Below are 19,046 nucleotides of genomic sequence, written 5' to 3' on the forward strand. Positions count from 1 at the left end.
GACGAATAGGGGTGATGTTTTCACAAATGTCAGAACAGAGCGAGCTAAAGGAAAAGTCTGGTAGGTCCACACCTAACAAGGCGGGTGTGAAAGCGCCCCGAGAAACTTCTCCATCTCTGGCTCACTAACTGTCTGCATTGCGCACCCGTGCCTCAAACTGACTACATGCAATGTTTTTATTTTTACGTATATTATTTATAATTTGAAAACGTTCGCTTCTTGATTCTTAATTATTAAGTTAATCTATTTTCCACTTATGTTTTTATGACTTAAAGTGAGGTTACCGGCCCACTAAGAACTACCATCTCCCCAGAGTTCAGGCCCGTGGACGACTACAGAGTCACTCAGGCCACCACACCAAATAATCTTGTGGCCAAAGTTAAGAATCTGTAGTAAGATTAATGGAAACATTTATCGAACGTACATTGTGTTTACAGTTAACAAGCTTGCTTTAGTACCAAAAAGAAGCCAGGTGTTCTTTAAAACAGATAACATTTGTTAAAAAATGTGCATTATAAAGAACACTGCTGTTGTGGTGACCGTGGTGGTCCCCCTGCTGAGCTGGTCTGCGCTCATGTGATCTAAATTACTTCGTACTGGTAAAGTTCTGCAGTGAGAGTCTCTTAGTATAACTGTAGCTTATTTACAACTTCATTTGTTTAAAATGTCGATTTTTAGAGTGATGTCTGCCTCCGAAACTTTATTTTGTTGTCTTAGCCAACACAAACCACAAGCACGCTCGGTAGCAGTAGTAAAATGTCTATAAAGTGTAAAGCTGTGACAGATATGAACATAAACCCACTGGCTTCAGTCATTTCAGTGTATGTCATTTGAGCACAGACTCAGACTAATTTAAATATTTAAATAGTTTTACGTATTTAAATAGTTTGGATTTTTAAAAGGGCCAACATTTTTCCTGTATTTTATTTTTTTCCCTTGAGGTCCACTTTGTACTGTTGTGGTTTTATGAACCAAAAATGTCATCGTTCATTTCTACATGACCATTTCCAACCTCTCTTTAGCCCTCAGTATTAAACAGGCTGTTTCTGTTACTGTGCTTTTAAGACAAGATAAATTTAGATAAATGAGCTCTGCTCCGATTTGCTGTTGTGCTTCATTAAAAAAGCACTCAGAGCTGAAACACTCCTTATAACGTCAATGTGAATGAGGGTGGGGATAAACTGTGGTAGGCTAATTAGGTTGATATATGTGAAATGAGCCTAAACAGTTTTTGCAGCTTAGTTTCCTCATATCGACTGTGGACCGGGGAATGAACGGTACGTTTTGAAATGAACCATGTTTACGTATTATTTTGAAATTCTTTAATTAAAACAAAAAACAAAATTCAGTTTTCCATTACACGAGCCCTTTATACACAAATAAGGTTTCAAATTGTGTTTTTATAAATATATTTTATCACACTACAGTATACTGTGTAAAAAAATAAATATACAGTTCTGAAACGACAATACGAATTTAAGTCATACATGGTACAAAAACATGATTTCTCACTGGGGGAGAGGGTGGGGTTAGAGTTCTGGTGGGAAAATTAGGAAACACACTATAGAATTTGTCATTATTCTGTGGGTCATTTAGTCTTGAAGACATCAAACTGCTTTGCCACACTTTCCTAAGTCTTTAAAATCATTTAATAAACTACGTCCTATATATTCTTCACTGATGTCCACAGATCATCAACAGTGGTTGGATTTTCCTCTCCACACATTTCCCAGTGAAACTGAACAGACAGGATAAACTAGTAGTTGGCAATATACCAGTTCATCTGGTATACCGGCTGAAATTCTGTTTAAGGTATTAGTTTTGTCGTTATCTTCATATGGTAGTGAAAATAAATGCAGATAACATGACGTTCAAACAGCTGAAAACACGCTGATTCCCTCCCTCACCTGTGCGATGAGCGGGAGTTTGAGGTAAGTCAGTCCAGTTTATTGTCAAAGGAGCGACATCAGATTGTAGTAGGTTAATGAGTTCGCATGGAGAAAAGAGAGTGGAAGGAAAAGCCAGTCTCTTGGGGTTGGCTGTTAGCTGTTAGCCCAGCATGGCTAACTATGTGCACCGCCTGTGGCGCTCCTCACTCAGCCAGCTACTTTAGCCCTCTCACACTGAAGTTATAAGGAGTGTTTCAGCCCAGAGGCGCTTGAACCAATGAGCCAATCAGAAAACAGCTCGTTTTCATGCACCAGTATTAAAGGCACTGCAAAAAAACGCTGGTTTAGTTCTAAAGGGATAAAGAAAAGTTTAAAAATTGTTGTGTATAAAAGAATTATGATGTCTTTGGTATGATAACTTTGTGGTAAAGACACCTGATGGGACCAGCTCCCACCTACTGTACATTCTGTAATAATAATAATACTTTAAGAGCATTCATGCATAGATTCAGGGATTGTCCAGAGGTGTTTATTTGTTGGAATAAGGTAACTGAAATGATCTCAGCATTAACAGCTCCACATTTCCTATTGCATAGAGATTACACAAACTACAGCCTGACAGCTGCCAAAAATGACTGTTCAGCACCAGCTTCCACCTCACACTCTTACAATCACACTCTGGTTGCAATCCTTTTTAAGACATCCTTTATTTAGAATTATCTTCAGCTAGAGTTAATAGAGCAAATCCAGCTACAGTGAGGATACGACTGAAAGGAACCGATAATGTGAAGATCTGGCTTTTATCATGAGGAAGTATGAGTGTGTGTATATATATGTGTATATACATTGATCAGGCATAACATTATGACCACCTCCTTACTATATAGGTGCACTTTGTAGTTCTACAGTTACAGACTGTAGTCCATCTGTTTCTCTGCATACTTTGTTAGCCCCCTTTTACCCTGTTCTTCAGTTGTCAGGACCCCCACGGACCCTCACAGAGCAGGTACTATTTGGGTGGTGGATCATTCTCAGCACTGCAGTAACACTGACGTGGTGGTGGTGTGGTAGTGTGTGTTGTGCTGGTCTGAGTGGATCAGACACAGCAGTGCTGCTGGAGTTTTTAAACACTGTGTCCACTCACTGTCCACTCTATTAGACACTCCTACCTTGTCAGTCCACCTTGTAAATGTGAAGTCAGAGACGGTTGCTCATCTGCTGCTGCACAGTTTGTGTTGGTCATCCTCTAATCCTTCATCAGTGGTCACAGGACGCTGTTGGCTGGATATTTTTGGTTGGTGGACTATTCTCAGTCCAGCAGCGACACTGAGGTGTTTAAAAACTTCAGCAGCACTGCTGTGTCTGATCCACTCAGACCAGTACAACACACACTAACACACCACCACCACGTCAGTGTTACTGCAGTGCTGAGAATGATCCACCACCCAAATAGTACCTGCTCTGTGAGGGTCCATGGGGGTCCTGACCACTGAAGAACAGGGTAAAAGGGGGCTAACAAAGTATGCAGAGAAACAGATGGACTACAGTCTGTAACTGTAGAACTACAAAGTGCACCTATACAGTAAGTGGAGCTGATAAAATGGAAAATTAGCGTAGAAACAAGGAGGTGGTCAAAATGCTATGCCTGATCAGTGTATATGTGTGTGTGTGTTATGTCTGGGTGAGATGGGTTGGGACAGGTGTGGGTGGAGGACAAAAGGGGTTGCACAACATGTCTGCTGGTTGTCATTTTATGTATGTGCTCAAATTAAAAAGTGATGTGTTTGATACACAAAACATCATTGGAAATGTGGAAAATGTAGCTATTTTGTGCCATTTAACCCAAACAAGTTTAAAAAGGGTTTCGGAATAAGAGCCTAATGTAGTTCTCTGGGCTGGGTTTCCCAAAAGCATCCTGGCACAAAGCTCACAGTCAAATGGGAGCAGATAAACACAGGTAAGATGTTCTTAAAACTATGAAGCTTCTGGATAAGGCAGACTCTCACCTCGACACCAGTGTAATGCTCGAAGAAGAAGAGGACCATGCTCTGGTAGACTGTGTAGATGTGGTCGTCTACTCTGTGGTACAGCCTGGCTGGCAGGACAGTTGACAGGAGACGCCAGACACCCCAGGACAGCAGGTAAGCCGGGGCAGTGCCCAACATGACAGCGGCTGGAAACCAGTACCGCAGAGAGTAGGTGTGCACGACCAAGGACAGCAGCATGTTGGAACTTAGGGCAGGAGCAGAAAACGGACTGGAAAGGCGGTGTGCAAACGGAGCTGACTAACCACGGTGCGGACTAATGACTGACAGGCATGGGGTGTCAGTTAACCTGGTGTCAGTGACGGGTGTGTGTGCAGCTACATGAAAGGCCCGGACTTCTGACTTACATGAACGAAAAACCGAGCGTCTTCACGGAAACTGGGCTTGTGCCGGAAGTTTCTGCAGGCGTTCCGTTCATATCAAAACACTTCGGTTTGCTGCGTCTAACTTCACGTTACACTCACTGGCTAAGTTACTTAGCGAGTCCCAAACCAAGCCTCTAAACACACAAACACGTACAGTTACTTCACAGAAGCGAGATTATCTGCCTTATGTGCGCGTCGTTTGCGGGAAAAGTGCAAAAATACAGGCTGCGGTTAAAGACGGAGCTAAATGCTAACTTTAGTAAAGTAACGTCAAGCGGGCTTTCAAACCGAGTCAGCCTAGCAACCCTTAATTAGCGCGTAGCTCATTAACGGGGCCACATAACGCCGCGGGGTTCGGTTTCGGGAGCCCGGAGGTTGTGAATCGGCTCGAACCGGACAGAAAAACTTCCGAAATTTCTTTCGAAATCTAAGTTTAGCTCGTTGTCCGCTCTCGCTGCGCCGAAGTCACCGCCACAGACCCCATGTTGCAAGAAGTGACATCAGCCGCACGGCAGTGTCGCCGCCGCTGATTGGCTGAAGCAGGACTTTCTGCGGTAACGGTTGCTACGGCGAGGACGACGCCTTCGTTCTAGTGAAGCGCGAGTCGTTTCGGGTTTGCTGGTACGGAGTCGACTCCGACTCTCGACTCCTTTCGCCTCTGGAATCGACTCCTCGACTCCACTTCATTTAAAACCTTGAGCCGATGATGCAGCAGCAGATATTAAGCTATCCTGAAGGCACACTCTTAAATAAAGATGGTTCAAGGGTTCTATGAGTTCTATATAGAACCATTGGCGAGCTTAAGTGGTTCTTTGTACGGTGAAATGGTTCTTCAGACTGATGGAGAATGTGTTGTGTGGTTCTGTATAGAACCTTTTTCAAAAAGGTTCTATATAGAACCATATACAACAACCATAGCTATATAAGAACCATAGCTGTTGAAGGGAGCTCTAGCTAAAACTTGGAATTATGTACTGAGAAAATAACCAAATAATATGATTAATGACAAAATAATATGATTAAAAAAACATTATTGGCTTGTTAACCAAATTTAAAGTAGAATTTTATTCCGGAGCAGCTGAATGTTCCTCTTTCCACAAGGCTGGATTTGGCCAGTTTCTTATTTGAATTTTATGTTCCACCTTAAGAGACACAGTATTTATCTAAATAGCCTACAGATACAATGTAACTGCAGTGCCATTTAAGGAATCATAAGCAGGTAAAAAAAGAACTCAACTGAAGTTACATGCTCTGTGAAAAGTATTGTTTACTATTGTTTTTTTTGTTGTTGTTTTCGTTCTTTGTACAGTTTAAAATCCTTCTTTGTTGAAGCCCCAATAATGAAAATGAACTTTGTTTTTCCGTAGCAGACTCGAACAGTCAACTCCAAGCATTTCGACTCTCAGAGTCACAGGCCGAGAGTCGGCTCCGACTCCCAAACGTGCTGGAGTCGAAGAATCGACTCTTTCGGAATCGACTCCCCTTCACTACTTCGTTCTACGGCGAACACGTGGAGAGCAGCGGTTGCAGCAGCAGCGACTACAAAACGTTTCTAATATCACTAAAAAAACCCACAGCTTTACCTTCTGTTCTTTATTTAGAGATTTTAAGAACGCAGAACGAGATTTCAATGATATAACAAGAATGTCTGTGCTTTCTCAGTTGAATCAGAGGAGAGTGGCTGTACTGTACTATGACCTTGAGCATTTGTGGCACATGGCTTACCAGAGCACAGAGCTCATGTCCCACTCAGGGCCAGAGTAAGATTCTAGGGTGCCCCCTGGGCAGTACAGCTATGGTGCCCCATCCCCACAAGCCCACTGATAATAACCTAAGACCTTTTGCGAAATAGATCTTGGGATGGTTCCACTGAAGTGTAGCTGGTTCTAGACTGAACCAGAGTTAACTCCTCAGTCAAGGCTTTTGTTGGGTGTGCCAATAAGAGGGCAGCAGCAAAGTTTTGTTATTTAAATGTAACAAAAATATGTTTTTAACCTTTTTAACTCCTTGAGACCACCAGTGGTTCCAAAACGCACTTCGTCATATTCTTCATAACTTTTATATTTCATAAGATACATTCAAAAGGTGGGGGTCGTATGAGAGCTGTAACTGTCTTCTTTACAGTCAAATAGAGGGGTGATGTAATTTTAAACCCTTATAATAAAAGAAGCTGAACTCACAATTTTTTTTTTTCTACTGAAAGTCGACCCATTTTTCCACAAATCTGAGCTATAAACTATAAACAGATGGCATCTCTTCAGTGATCTGCTCTGTAAAAATTACTTTTATAAAAAAAAATAAAAAGAGCATCTAAGATTTTTGGCTTTTAGCAGTAAATTGTAAGTATATAGCAACATGTGTATGATCATAAAACACGTTCTGTTAATTTGAGGGGAGCTTTTACCAAAAAATAAATAAATAAATAATAAATATTTACATTAATTTCATGCAGTTACTGAATAATTTGCCTTACGATTTGGGCATGTAAATTCAGATGGAAAAACCAAAATATACCCTAAATATTCATGACCGGAAAAGGTGTTAACACATAATTAAAATAATTTAAAATGTGCACTTCTGTGGAGCAACCTTCTGGTGCCCCTGGGCATTGGGTGCCCCCTGGGCAGTCACCAAGGTCACCCATATGGTAGATCCGGCCATGGTCCCTCTAGACGTTTCTGGCCAACCAAAGAACCCAAATGTGCTCTGAGCCAAAATAACCACCACTTGACTTATTTTGTGGTTTTATTTAACAATGCCTTACACAGTAATACACTAACTTAACACAGACAAACGTCCTAAAACATACAAACACACAAACACGTCATCATAGCCAGACATTAAAAATGAGCTGAGAACATATTACTGAGATAAAAACGTCACAGTATCACAGTCTGATCCACAGGCGATGGTCACTCCAAAACGTAGTTGTCATATGGAAGTAGCACTAGATGCGTCACAGAATCTAGATAAGAAACAAAAACAACAGATTTCAGGCTGTGCGCTCTTATACACATTTCTTCAGTTAATAATAAACAAACAGTAAATAAAAAACGAGAATTATATGATAATACAACTGATGTATATTCATAGAATTGATACAAATAATTAAAAATAATCAATAATTGATAGAAATTGTAATAACAGGAACAAAAACAACAAAACAACAATACTACTTCTATTACTATTAATAATAATGATGATAATGATAATAATAACCACAGATGCACCAATATGACAATTATGAGTCGATACAGACATTCATTACTTTTCACGCACATACATATCTGCCACTGAATATACTGGTGCTGATACATAAATATTTATGAAATATAGAAATCGGGATGAAATCTATCTAGCTTAGCATCAGCATTTATTTCTTTTAGGGGTACAAATGCAGCAAAATATATAAACTACTGACATTTTAGTGCAGCAGCCCAAACACTGTGCTTTTCCAGAGTATAATAAATATGCCATCACATACTGATTCTAAATCTACACATATATCTTTTTAATTTGCTTATATTGTTATGATTCCTAATTCCTAATGATGACTATTACAATTAGTATGTTATTTATATTAATAGCACCCCCGCTCATTCAAGGCTGCTACTGAATGTTAAAAAAACAAACAGACAAAGCTGGTGTGGGGGTTCACATGTAATTTGAAAAAGCTCACCTAAAATCCACTGCTCTGAGAGACACTTGGTCCCCTCGGGTTTTTTTCCCTTGTACTGCCCGATGCAGAGGCTGGCCTGCCGAATACTCCGGCACACACTTCCCCCACATAGCTGAATGAGCTCCACCAGGCTACGGCAGGGCGGCTGGGAGAGCGGAGACACAAACATGAGCGGCTGATCCTGGAACAGGTCCTGCTGGTGCTCCCCAGCCGATAGATGCTGCTGCAGCCGGCAAATCTGCAGAGAGAGAGAGTCCTGTTACGGCAAATACGCAGTAGGCTGGGAGGTTCTGCAGGTCCACACCCTGACCAAAGTGGTTCTTCAAGGGTTCTTCAGTAAAGGCAATTTCTCAATGAGAAATGATGATAGAAACAGAAATAAAAACAGAAAGCAGTGATTATTAAATTCTGTTTCTGATTCTGTTTGCACTGAGTTAAACTGAAAACAGTACAATATTTGACATTTTACCTTATGAGCTTTATTGTATTTGTTTGTTTTTTGTTAAATGTACAAATGTGAAGTTGGGACAGAAGCATGTTTACCACTCTGTTGCATCACCTTTTACTCAATAATCAATTTGGGCACTGAAGACGCCAACTGATCCAGTTTTGACAGTGGGATTTTTTGTCATTTTCCATTCTACAAGTCTTAGGCTGCCCAATTGTACAGGACCTTCATTGTCGTATTTTGTGTTTCATAATGCGCCACACATTTTCAATAAGAGGCAGTCAGGCCAGTCTAGCACCTGCACTCTCTGATTGCACAGCCATTCTGTTGTAACACATGCAGAATGTGCCTTGGCATGGTCACGATGAAACAAGCATTGACGTCCCTGAAAAAGATGTCTAGAAGCAGCATATATTGCTTAAAAATGTGTATAAATATTGCAGTGGAACCTCGTAACGTTTTTTAATGTTGTTGTTTCTTGCTCTAAGGCCCAACACACCTGATACAACTAATGAACTAATTAACAAGCCCATCCTCAGGTGAACTGGGTGCGTTAGGGTGAGGAAAACACTACAGCATGCAGGGCAGTGGTACTCCAGGACCAGGATTGACAACCACTGGTCTAAGGTATGTGTTTTGTGTTCATTGTGTCATTTTCTGTTGGGCAGTGGGGTTAGTTAGAGTAGGTTTATATCCACTGTATAGAGTGGAGAGCTATGGCTTATAGTCACCTTGCCTGCTATGCCCAAAAGCATTACGTGCATTTCTGCTAGGTGTTTAATAAAAGAGCACTTTTCGCAGCAGAATCATGGCCTTCCCTTTGTCTCACTCTACACTGATGCCACAATATCTTTCAGTGTTAATGGTGAATCACAGACATGCAATGTACCCATGCCATGAGGACTAATGCCCCACATACCAGGACAGACGCTGACTTTCGAACTTTATGCTGGTAACAATCTGGATGGTCCGTTTCTTTTTTGTCCAGGAGAACAGAAGATGTATTATTTCAATTAACAATCTGAAAGACTGACTTGTTAAACCACAGCAAACATTTCTATGCTACATCAGTCTGTTTCAGATGAGCTTGAGCCCAAAGTATTCAGCAGTATTTCTGTCGACATTATGGCTCTCACTGTGCACAATACAGTCTTAACATGTATTGGTAGATGCGGCAACAAACAGTGTTTATTGGAAAGTTTAGTACAACACTGAATTATAGGGCTTTTGTTTTCTGAAATCAAGGGTGTTAATAGGGAGTTTGTCCCCACTTTGATGCAGTAACAGCCTCTACTCCACAGCCCAATGCTGGGTGATTTATACCCCTCTAGCTGATGCTCGGCATTGGGCATGGTGATTTTAGGCTGCTCCCATTCTTTCATTTGATGTTAGCTAATGTTAGCTGGGGTTAGATTCACTTTCTCCTGAAGTGGCCCGGTACTATCTAACCCCTCACAAACAGCTCACTTTTTCTTTGGGACCCTGACACTTTCCAACAAGGCCAATGAAAGAGGTCACTCGAATTCGAACCCAGCCCTGCATCAAATCTTACAGAATCCAGTCTGCATAACTACATGCACATACACCAGCCCTAATATATAATTAGGCCTGCCAGCAGTCACAGATGATTGGTCAATTTTGTCACTACTGCTGCTTTCATAGTAGTAATTGGAAATAAATCTAACCACATGGCAATAAACCTCATTAGGCTTCTGGCAATATGGTTTATGTGAAACACTTCATTGAAAATCCAAGCTTAATTCAAGTTTCAAATAGGCAGGGCAAGGCCAAACCTAAAACATAGTGATTCATTTTATGAGAATGACTTAAAATTGTATTTATTTTAAGTAGATATGGCACTATCTCCGATACCAGTATTGGTATCGGGCAGATAGAAAATGAATGACTGGATTTCGGATTTGGCACATTTATTTATATCAAATTAAAATTCCTATATTTAAATAGTGAGATTGTAAATTATAATTCAAGAGTTTAACCGAAGAATAAGTTAAGTGGTTTTTAAATAAAGCAAAATGAAAAAAAAAAATGGTATCGGCCAATACTCAGTTTCATTATCACTCTAATTTCTAACCGTCTCTAATTTTAATATCAATATAACAGGACTGAAGTGTACGTGCAACTGGTTTGCATAAACCCAGCTCCCCTGTATTGACCCTCAGCACACAGTGGATGATGGGAACTCTATTGTGCTGGGGACGTGCATGACAGAGGTTTTTGTGACAGCTCTCAGTCAGCGGCTGATCGGGGTAATACATCAAAGATTACACACAATGGCATCCTCTGCGCCTCGTTTGCGCTCCTTGGGCTCCGAGCTGGACCGGCTATTCTCCCTGTCTGAGGGCTATGAATAGCGCAGGCACACACAAGCGGATTGTGCTGGCACCGCTCACATTCACACTGCTGCTGAGGGGGCTCGGGGGAGCTGGGATGTGCTCCATGACCATCATGGGTCATTGACAAGGCTGAAAGGGACAATCTGCTCTGGTTAACAAATACGCCTGGGTGCAGGACTGCATGCACCGCAACCGTTTTAAACTCTGAGGAATCTAGGCTAGGGGGACTGTTATGGGAGGGTTTCGAACTGTCACACTTACGGCATCCACAAAAGCAGAATATAGAAATAGGAGTTAACATCTGTAGTATGTTTTATTACAGTGTTAATTCATACTTCTAATCTCAAGCTATTTTAGGGTGCCTCGTACCTATTTTAATGCGCAGAGACAAAAGACAGAAACGAGCCTCTCAGGCTAACTCTGGCTCATTAATAGTCCTTAGATGGTTATTAATGGACACTGTCCCTGACAAATAAACGACTACAATTAAAATCAAATAAAAAACATGCATGTGCAGAGCATTCTACGTATTCATAAACATGTTGGGGAAGATGGGAGAAAATGCCCATTTAAGAATAATATCCATCAAATTTTAGCATGTACAGCATGATGATGCAACTAGCTACACACAGGCAAGTCAGAAAAGCAGCCGATTTTGGTTTTATAACACAAAAATAAAAGATTTATAAAGGTACATTTTGCCACACAATCAATAATTTGTGAAAATTGTCTATGTATTCTTCAAAAGTTGTGTTAGCACTCTGAAGTATCATATTTTAAATTAAAATTAAGGGCCTTGATCAATTTGTCTTAAAGAGTAAGCTATATTATAAAGATCAAAAAAGGTGGAAATATCTATTTTGTAAAATACAAAACAATTTTTTTTGCAATTTCGCTAATTCTTAATAGCGTTAAAAAGTAGAAAATTAAAAGTAGTAAATAAAAATAGTAAAAATAGCCATAAATTTATAGTAGTAAATTAATAATAATCATTACATTTTATTTGTTAAGTTTTAATTCTAGTCAATCTCTTAATGATCGCTTAATGATAGGATGTAAGGCTAATTCTAGCCAACCAGTGCAAAAGTCCAAAGTCCAGTGAATAAGTGTGTGTTTATGATGAAAATCTGACTAATTGAAAGTTTGGGGCAGAAGACTAAAGGGGGTTTTTGTCCTGTGTCTGAGAGGACTTCTTACCCTAAAGGTCTAACTTCACTAAATTCACAAATTCTGTTTCAAAACCAAATGAATTCCATAATAATCAAATATTAAAAATATGCAATGGTCCCGATGATCCTGATGCATTCATTAGAGAATACACATTCAGTTAGAGGTGAGTAAATATTAGTAATAATATTTTATCAATATCATCATAAAAAATGTGCTTTTTGGATCATACTGTGGATATTGTCAGTAATTATGATGACCAACCAACTTCAAGTTCCTTTAAATAGAGAACATAATAAGGCTTGTTTAATTGCATTGAATTTACAGCACGGTTTGGGAAATACTGAATAAAAATTATTAGACTCATAGTTTGTGATGGTTTTCAATGTGGCACTGCCAGTTCATTGTGTCTGCATGTCAAAATGTTGTAATTGTGAGTCTTTACTATTCTTTATGTGTCTCTTTAGTGTTCTTTATTCTATTTATTGTATTTTTATTTTTTATTACCCTTTTTTTACTATTATTATATATTATAACAGTCTGTGTGCTTGTCTGGTCTGTTCAGTATGTTACATGTCACATGAGTGCACTCCTAGACAAATTCCTTGAATGTGTAACATAGTTGGCGAAATAAAGTGCTTCTGAATTTGATATGTATTGTATATCGTCATATAGTATCATTATATTTTGCCAGACCCCACATTCAGTAAATGCACTGAGATTAAATTTGGCCCCACCATTCTATCAGGAGAAAAAATAAGGTAGGGAGGAGAGGTGGGGAGAATGTGATGGCAGCAACGCATCTCAAAAAAGTTGGAACAGGAGCAGCAAAAGGCTGGAAAAGTAAGTGGTACTAATAAAAAACTGCTGGAGGAGCAATTTGCATCTAACTCACATGACTGGGTATAAAACAAGCATTTTAGAGAGGCAGAGTCTCTCAGGAGCAAAGATGGGCAGAGGTTCACCAATCTGTGAAAAACTGAGTCTAAAAATCGTGAAACAATTTCAACAAATGTTCCTCAACATAAAATTCCACCATCTACAGTACATAATATCAACAAAAGATTCATAGAATCTGGAGAAATCCCTGTACGCATGGGACAAGGCTGATGGTCAATATTGGATGCTTGTGATCTTCGGGCCCTCAGGCGCACGGCACTTCAAAAACAGGCATGATTCTCTACTGGAAATCACTGCATGGGCTCAGGAACACTTCCAGAAATCACTGTCTGTGAACACAGTTTGCTGCGCAATCCACAAATGCATGTTAAAGCTGTATCATGCAAAGAAGAAGCCATATGTCAACACAATCCAGAAACGCTGCCGTCTTCTCTGGGCCAAAGCTCATTTAAAATGGAAAACTGTCCTGTGGTCAGATGAATCAAAATTTGGTATTCTTTTTGGACACCACGGACATCGTGTCCTGCAGACTCAAGAGGAGAGGGACAATCCAGCTTGTTATCAGCGCACAGTTCTAAAGCCTGCATCTCTGATAGAATGGTGTTGCATTATTGCCTATGGCATGGACAACTTACACATCTGGAAAGGCACCATTAATGCTGAACAGTTTGTAGAGGTTTTAGAACAACATATGCTCCCATCCAGACAGCGTCTCTTTCAGGGAAGGCCTTGCATATTTCAGCAAGACAATGCTAAAACACATACTGCATCCATCACAACAGCATGGCGTCGCAGAAGAGTCCAGGTGCTGAACTGGCCTGCATGCAGTCCAGACCTTTCACCAATAGAAAACATTTGGTGCATCACGAAACGAAAAATCCAGCGAAGAAGACCCAGGACTGTTAGAATCCTACATTAGACAAGAATGGGACAACATTCCTCTCCCAAAACTCCAGCAATTGGTCTCCTCACTTCCCAGACGTTTACAGACTGTTGTTACAAGAAGAGGGGGTGCTACACAATGGCAGACGTGGCCCTGTCCCAACTTTTTTGACGTGTTGCTGCCATCAAGTTCTAAACGAGTTAATGTTTTTCATGAAATGGTTAAATGTCTCACTTTCAACATCTGATATGTGTTCTATGTTCTGTTGTGAATAAAATATGGGTCGGTGAGATTTGCTAATCATTGCATTCTGTTTTTATTTACATTTATTTCCATTTTAAACAGCATCCCAACTTTTTTGGAATAGGGATTGTAGAATGTGTGTAAAAGTCAAAGATCCTCTGCAGTAGAAAAATTTATATTTTGCCTACTTTTACTGCTCTTTCAATGACCTCACAAACCAAACCATGATATGAACATATTCATTACCATACTAACCACGATATTACTCACAGCCAAACAGCTTATTGCCTATAAACCTATAAACATTTATGACATTATGCGGTTGCTTTTTCAATAAATTTATGGTAGAGTTTCAATAGCACTGATAATATCAGCAAGCAGCCACTCCAAATTACATCTTTCATTAAGAAACATCACTCCAGAGCCAAAAGCCCCCAAAACGAATGAGCTCTGTGGTTTCCACAGGTTTAGTGTAACAGCGGCCTCCTGCCAAAGCACAGGAAAAAACTAGATTCCTGAACCCGGCAATGACAAATTCCCCTCATCCAAATTAAAAAGGATCAAGCTTTGAATGCTGTAAACTCTGTTTAAGAAAAAAGGAGGACGTTGTGTCATTTCCTTCCTTGCACGGCTTCCTTTCACCATGAAACGTCCGAGGCAAACACAAGCCTCCCACGCGCGGCAGAGGAAGGTGATTCAGGCCGAACACCTGAACTTCGGCATGCGCGGTTCTGTTTTGATACCAGCGTCTCCCCTCTGTGTTCATCAGTCATTTTCAGCACACTTCCAGGACGTCCTCGCATCGGTGCCTCTGTCTAAACATCTTCCTCTCCTTTTCAGAGCAGGGTGGGCTATATGACAATACACTGTCTTTATGGAGATAAATTACATCACAACATGCTTTTCCGAGCACATTGTAGGCATACTGATATTAAATCACTGGGCAAATGAATGCTTTACAAAAATAGTGAAAATGTACCAATATGAGAATTATGGGCGGATGCTGATATTCAATACTTTTCATATACATATCTGCTGATGTCGATTCATAAACACTGGTAGTAGATTTACTTGGATTGGCATTATGGCAAAATGTTACATTTATTTCTGTAGAGGTTAAAATGCAGTAAAATAAATAAAGTGCAGATATTTTAGTGCAGTAACCCACACTCCTTAAAAAGATTGTGTCTCAAGGGTTCTTTAGTACAGAAAATGGTTCTATATAGAACCATCAACACTCAAAGAACCCTTTGCATGATTAAAAGGTTCTTTGCATCATAAAAGGGTCCTTTGCATTGGTGAAAAATGTGCATGAATATGCTACAGATGGTTCTATATGGAACCTTTTTGAAAAGATGGGTGCTACATTAATCCTTTTCATGTTTTTACTGCAAAGAAACCTTTAATCATGCATAGGATTCATTCAGTGTTCATGGTTCTATATATAGGTAATGGTTCTATAGAACCATAAACACTCAAAGAACCTTATGCATAATCAAAGGGTTCTTTGCATCATGAAAGTGTTCCTCAGACTGGTGGAGAATGTGCTGCAGTTGGCTCTATATGAAACCTTTTTGAAAATGGTTCTATATAGCACCCAAAAAGGTTCTTCTATTGTTACAGTGTCAAGCTTGTAACAATAGAAGAACCCTGCATGATCAAAGGGTTCTTTGCATCATGAAAGGGTTCTGCATGAATATGCTATAGACAGTTCTACACAGAACCTTTTTGAAAAGGGTTCTATACAGCACCCAAAAGGGTTCTTCTATTGTTATAAGCTTGACACCATAACAACAGAAGAACATTTTTGGGTGCTATATAGAGTCATTTTCAAAAAAGTTTTATATAGAACCACTTTCTCCATCAGTCTGAAGAACGCTTTCATTACGCAAAGAACCCCTTTAATCATGCTAAGGGTTCTTTGAGTGTTCATGGTTCTATATAGAACCGTTTTCTTTACTAAAGAACCTCTGAAGCACCATTTTTTAAGAATACAGCATCACCTGAACTTTCTGCTCTTCTAAAGTACAATAAAAACATCTTCAAATATCAGTTTGAAACATCAGTTGTCTGATGTTGAGCTGTCTGATGTCTGATGTTGAGCTGTCTGATGCCGATTTTTGTAGTTTTAGCAAATACCTGTTGATGCTGATGATGATACCAGCCATTCCTAAAAAATAGATTTAGACTAATTGTAGAAAGCCTTTAAACAATAACCTGTGAGACCACACAGTCAAATTAAAACTCCACAGTAACAAACAGCAGACTGGATATTAGCTCATTATGCCACCTACCAATTATTTCCTTTTTTTGTGCTCGTTTTTATTATGTTGAATAAAAACAAAATTGTGCATCTTATTTCTGGCACTATGCTCTTAAACATAAAGTGCCTAGAAGAGTTCTATGCCATTTTTGGATCCCTACTAAAAAAAAATAGACAGATCCATTTTTGTGAATGAAATTTGATTGTCAAGAACCTTCTTAAAGTTTTAAGAACTTCTGCCTAACTAAAGACGTAAAGGCTCTAAGAAAAACCCTTTACAATTATGTGATGGTTCTTTAACTCTTTAAAATGTTTGTCACAGTCATTAACCTCGTTTTCAAATACGACTCTTTAGTGTTGTTCTACTGTGTCGTTAAAAGAACCTGTTGTGGGAATTTTTACTGTTTTCTGGGTGCATTGTGCACCGTTTTCCTTTGAAATCTAAATATTGTGGTGCAAATTGTGGGTCATAAAGTATTGTTATATTACATTTTCGCCATATGATCGTCCCTATTTTTGTTCTGTATCTGCACTCTGTAGTCCTGTGTAATATACTGCTGTTGTGTGTTGCACCATGGGGCCTGAAGAACGACATTTCATTACAGTGTATATGTTAAGTGTATGCATAAATTATATTGAGGAATGACAAAAAAGACATCTTGACATCTTGAATTTCTACAACAGCTCTTACAGCAACCTTTCAGATCCCTAAAATGGCAAAGAGGTAAAGATAAAGCGACTGTCTTTACACATAACAGAGAGGAGCATCTCATATTTACTGTAAGACTCAGCGTGTTTATACCCAAGTTCTTCATAAAAGCTATGACGTACATCAAATGGAAAGTGTCGATGCTGATCACAGAGAAACGTCCTCTCAGGTGTTAATGGAAGTGACGGCTAAAGCCACAGGAGCACTGTGGTGATGTCTGTTCTGAAGGACCCCCAAGGGGTTAAGGACAAAACATCCTCTGAGCGGAATTATTTCCTCCCCACAGCACCTGCTTTCCTCATCCGTCATGTCAGCGTTATAGGCCATGCTCTATCACTGTCAATATTAGGGAAATTTGCTGGGCTCTTTAAAATGTAATGGAGCCTGTAGTGTCTCCCACACAACTTGAACATAAAAATATAAGCTTGTCAAAAAATCTGATACTGAAACCTTTAAACGGAGCCGATGAAAATACATTTTAATCCATAATCAGCAAGTGTAATGTTTTAGATGGACTCCCAGAGAGTTTGACGTAGTTGTTTCTTTCATCTGTTCTTTATGCACGTTTTCAATCTTCAAGATAAAAGTTAATTCTTTGCAGACTGAACAAGCTAAATTCAGCCTTGATAAATATGAGCTTTAATGTAATTTGTGCTTTAAAGTTCAGATTCAAAAAGGCAAGCTTAATCAGAGCCGTGAAGTTTTGGATAATATCTGGCCATTTTTTACCACTCTTCAATGGCAAAAGTGCCAAAACACATAAATTCATCTGTCAACATCATCAGGTATCTGTTAACATGAAAAAGTAAGTCCAAAAAGGTGAGCATCTGAGGAAAAGTCAGAGACCAAACCTGTCAAAACGGCTAGCAAGTACGTTATCCATTTTAAAGAGATGTTTCTGAGAAGATTAGATATAAAACTGCAAAAGAAAGGAGACAGTCAAATGAAAATACATGAAAAAACAAAAGTTTCCAAAACTGGATGTCAAAAAATGATAGAGCTACAGAGAAAATGGGGCTCCTAACAACCACCTGGAAGACCTGGTAGATACCAAAACTGCCCCCATCAGATAAACAGCACTTAAAGCTTTCATCTTTGAGAGAGAGGAGAAAATCAAGCTGCTTCAGATCTGAAAACATCCACAGGTGTTTCTGTCCATCCTGTGAGAAGACGACTCAGCGCTATGGGTCTGAAAGGATGTGTAGCTGTCAAGAAGAACCTCACTGAGAAAAGGAGACGGACACACCAAACAAAGAAGCTGGACAACGGACTGACCACCCCAGAGTCCAGACCTCAACACCACTGAATGTGTTTGATTACTTCAGAAAATGATCAACCAGCTTCTAAGACTGAACTTTGGAGGTGTGGCTGTAGATTTCTTTGAAAAACTGAAAGTGAGTCTCCTGAAAAGAGTGGACCCTGGAATAAAGTGTGGACACACTCAATACTGAAAAAATGTAATTATATTTGGTTGTTGAGGCTTCTGTATGTTTTTTGCTTTTTCAATCACACTGAAAAACGAATAACTTGTACTTAATGGCTGTTTTGACTGAAACTAAATAAATAAAGGGTGGTCTCTGACTTCCGCACAGTACTGCACTTTCGCTTGAGTACAAACGTGTTGAGTTGTTGGTAATTACGAGCTGCTCATATGGGCTATTTTTACTTAATTTGCCATAACACAGAAAAGGAATGAGCATGTATGACCGTGATACCAGCTATGTGAACTTCAGATGAATATTTTTAGCTGATGCATTAATAGAGATGAGGAATCTTATTAAGATGACATGAGAAGGACTTTATAAATGATTCCTGAATGAAAGCCAGAAAGTTGTCCCCTTTTATAAACACACTGCTTTTCAGCTCTTCTCTTGAAACAAATTCCAGACAACCCTCTCAGGATGGGAAATGGAAGCTAATGCTTTTTGAGAGTGCTTAAAAAACATCAATATGACGTGAGCGACAACTCAAACTTCTCAAACATCTCAAATATCCCTTCACTTAGGATCTGAGGGGCTTACAATCCTGTTATGGGTTAACATGGTCAGTGCTGAAGCTGAATTTGCTTGAGCAACACAGCTGCATCCTGAAGGGCTTTTTT

The 19,046-nt window shown here is 39.5% G+C and overlaps 2 protein-coding genes across 2 annotated transcripts in view; both read right to left on the minus strand.

Moving 5' to 3' along the window:
• The window catches only part of agpat5 (1-acylglycerol-3-phosphate O-acyltransferase 5 (lysophosphatidic acid acyltransferase, epsilon)), a 29,157-nt gene extending 25,043 nt beyond the window's left edge, over positions 1 to 4,114 (minus strand). Inside the window, exon 1 of the mRNA XM_036573709.1 lies at positions 3,896 to 4,114. Within this exon, the coding sequence (XP_036429602.1) occupies positions 3,896 to 4,114 (219 nt within the window). The remainder of the gene's footprint in view (positions 1 to 3,895) is intronic.
• Positions 4,115 to 7,031: 2,917 nt separating this feature from the next.
• Positions 7,032 to 19,046, minus strand: part of mcph1 (microcephalin 1) — a 57,652-nt gene continuing 45,637 nt past the window's right edge. The window contains exons 14-15 of the mRNA XM_036573710.1: positions 7,979 to 8,216; positions 7,032 to 7,264 (exon numbers count right to left, since the gene is read on the minus strand). Of these exons, the coding sequence (XP_036429603.1) occupies positions 7,212 to 7,264; positions 7,979 to 8,216 (291 nt within the window). The 3' untranslated portion in view covers positions 7,032 to 7,211. The remainder of the gene's footprint in view (positions 7,265 to 7,978; positions 8,217 to 19,046) is intronic.

The sequence above is a fragment of the Colossoma macropomum genome, unplaced genomic scaffold, assembly GCF_904425465.1.
Source record: "Colossoma macropomum unplaced genomic scaffold, Colossoma_macropomum, whole genome shotgun sequence".
NCBI classification, from domain to species: Eukaryota; Metazoa; Chordata; class Actinopteri; order Characiformes; family Serrasalmidae; genus Colossoma; species Colossoma macropomum.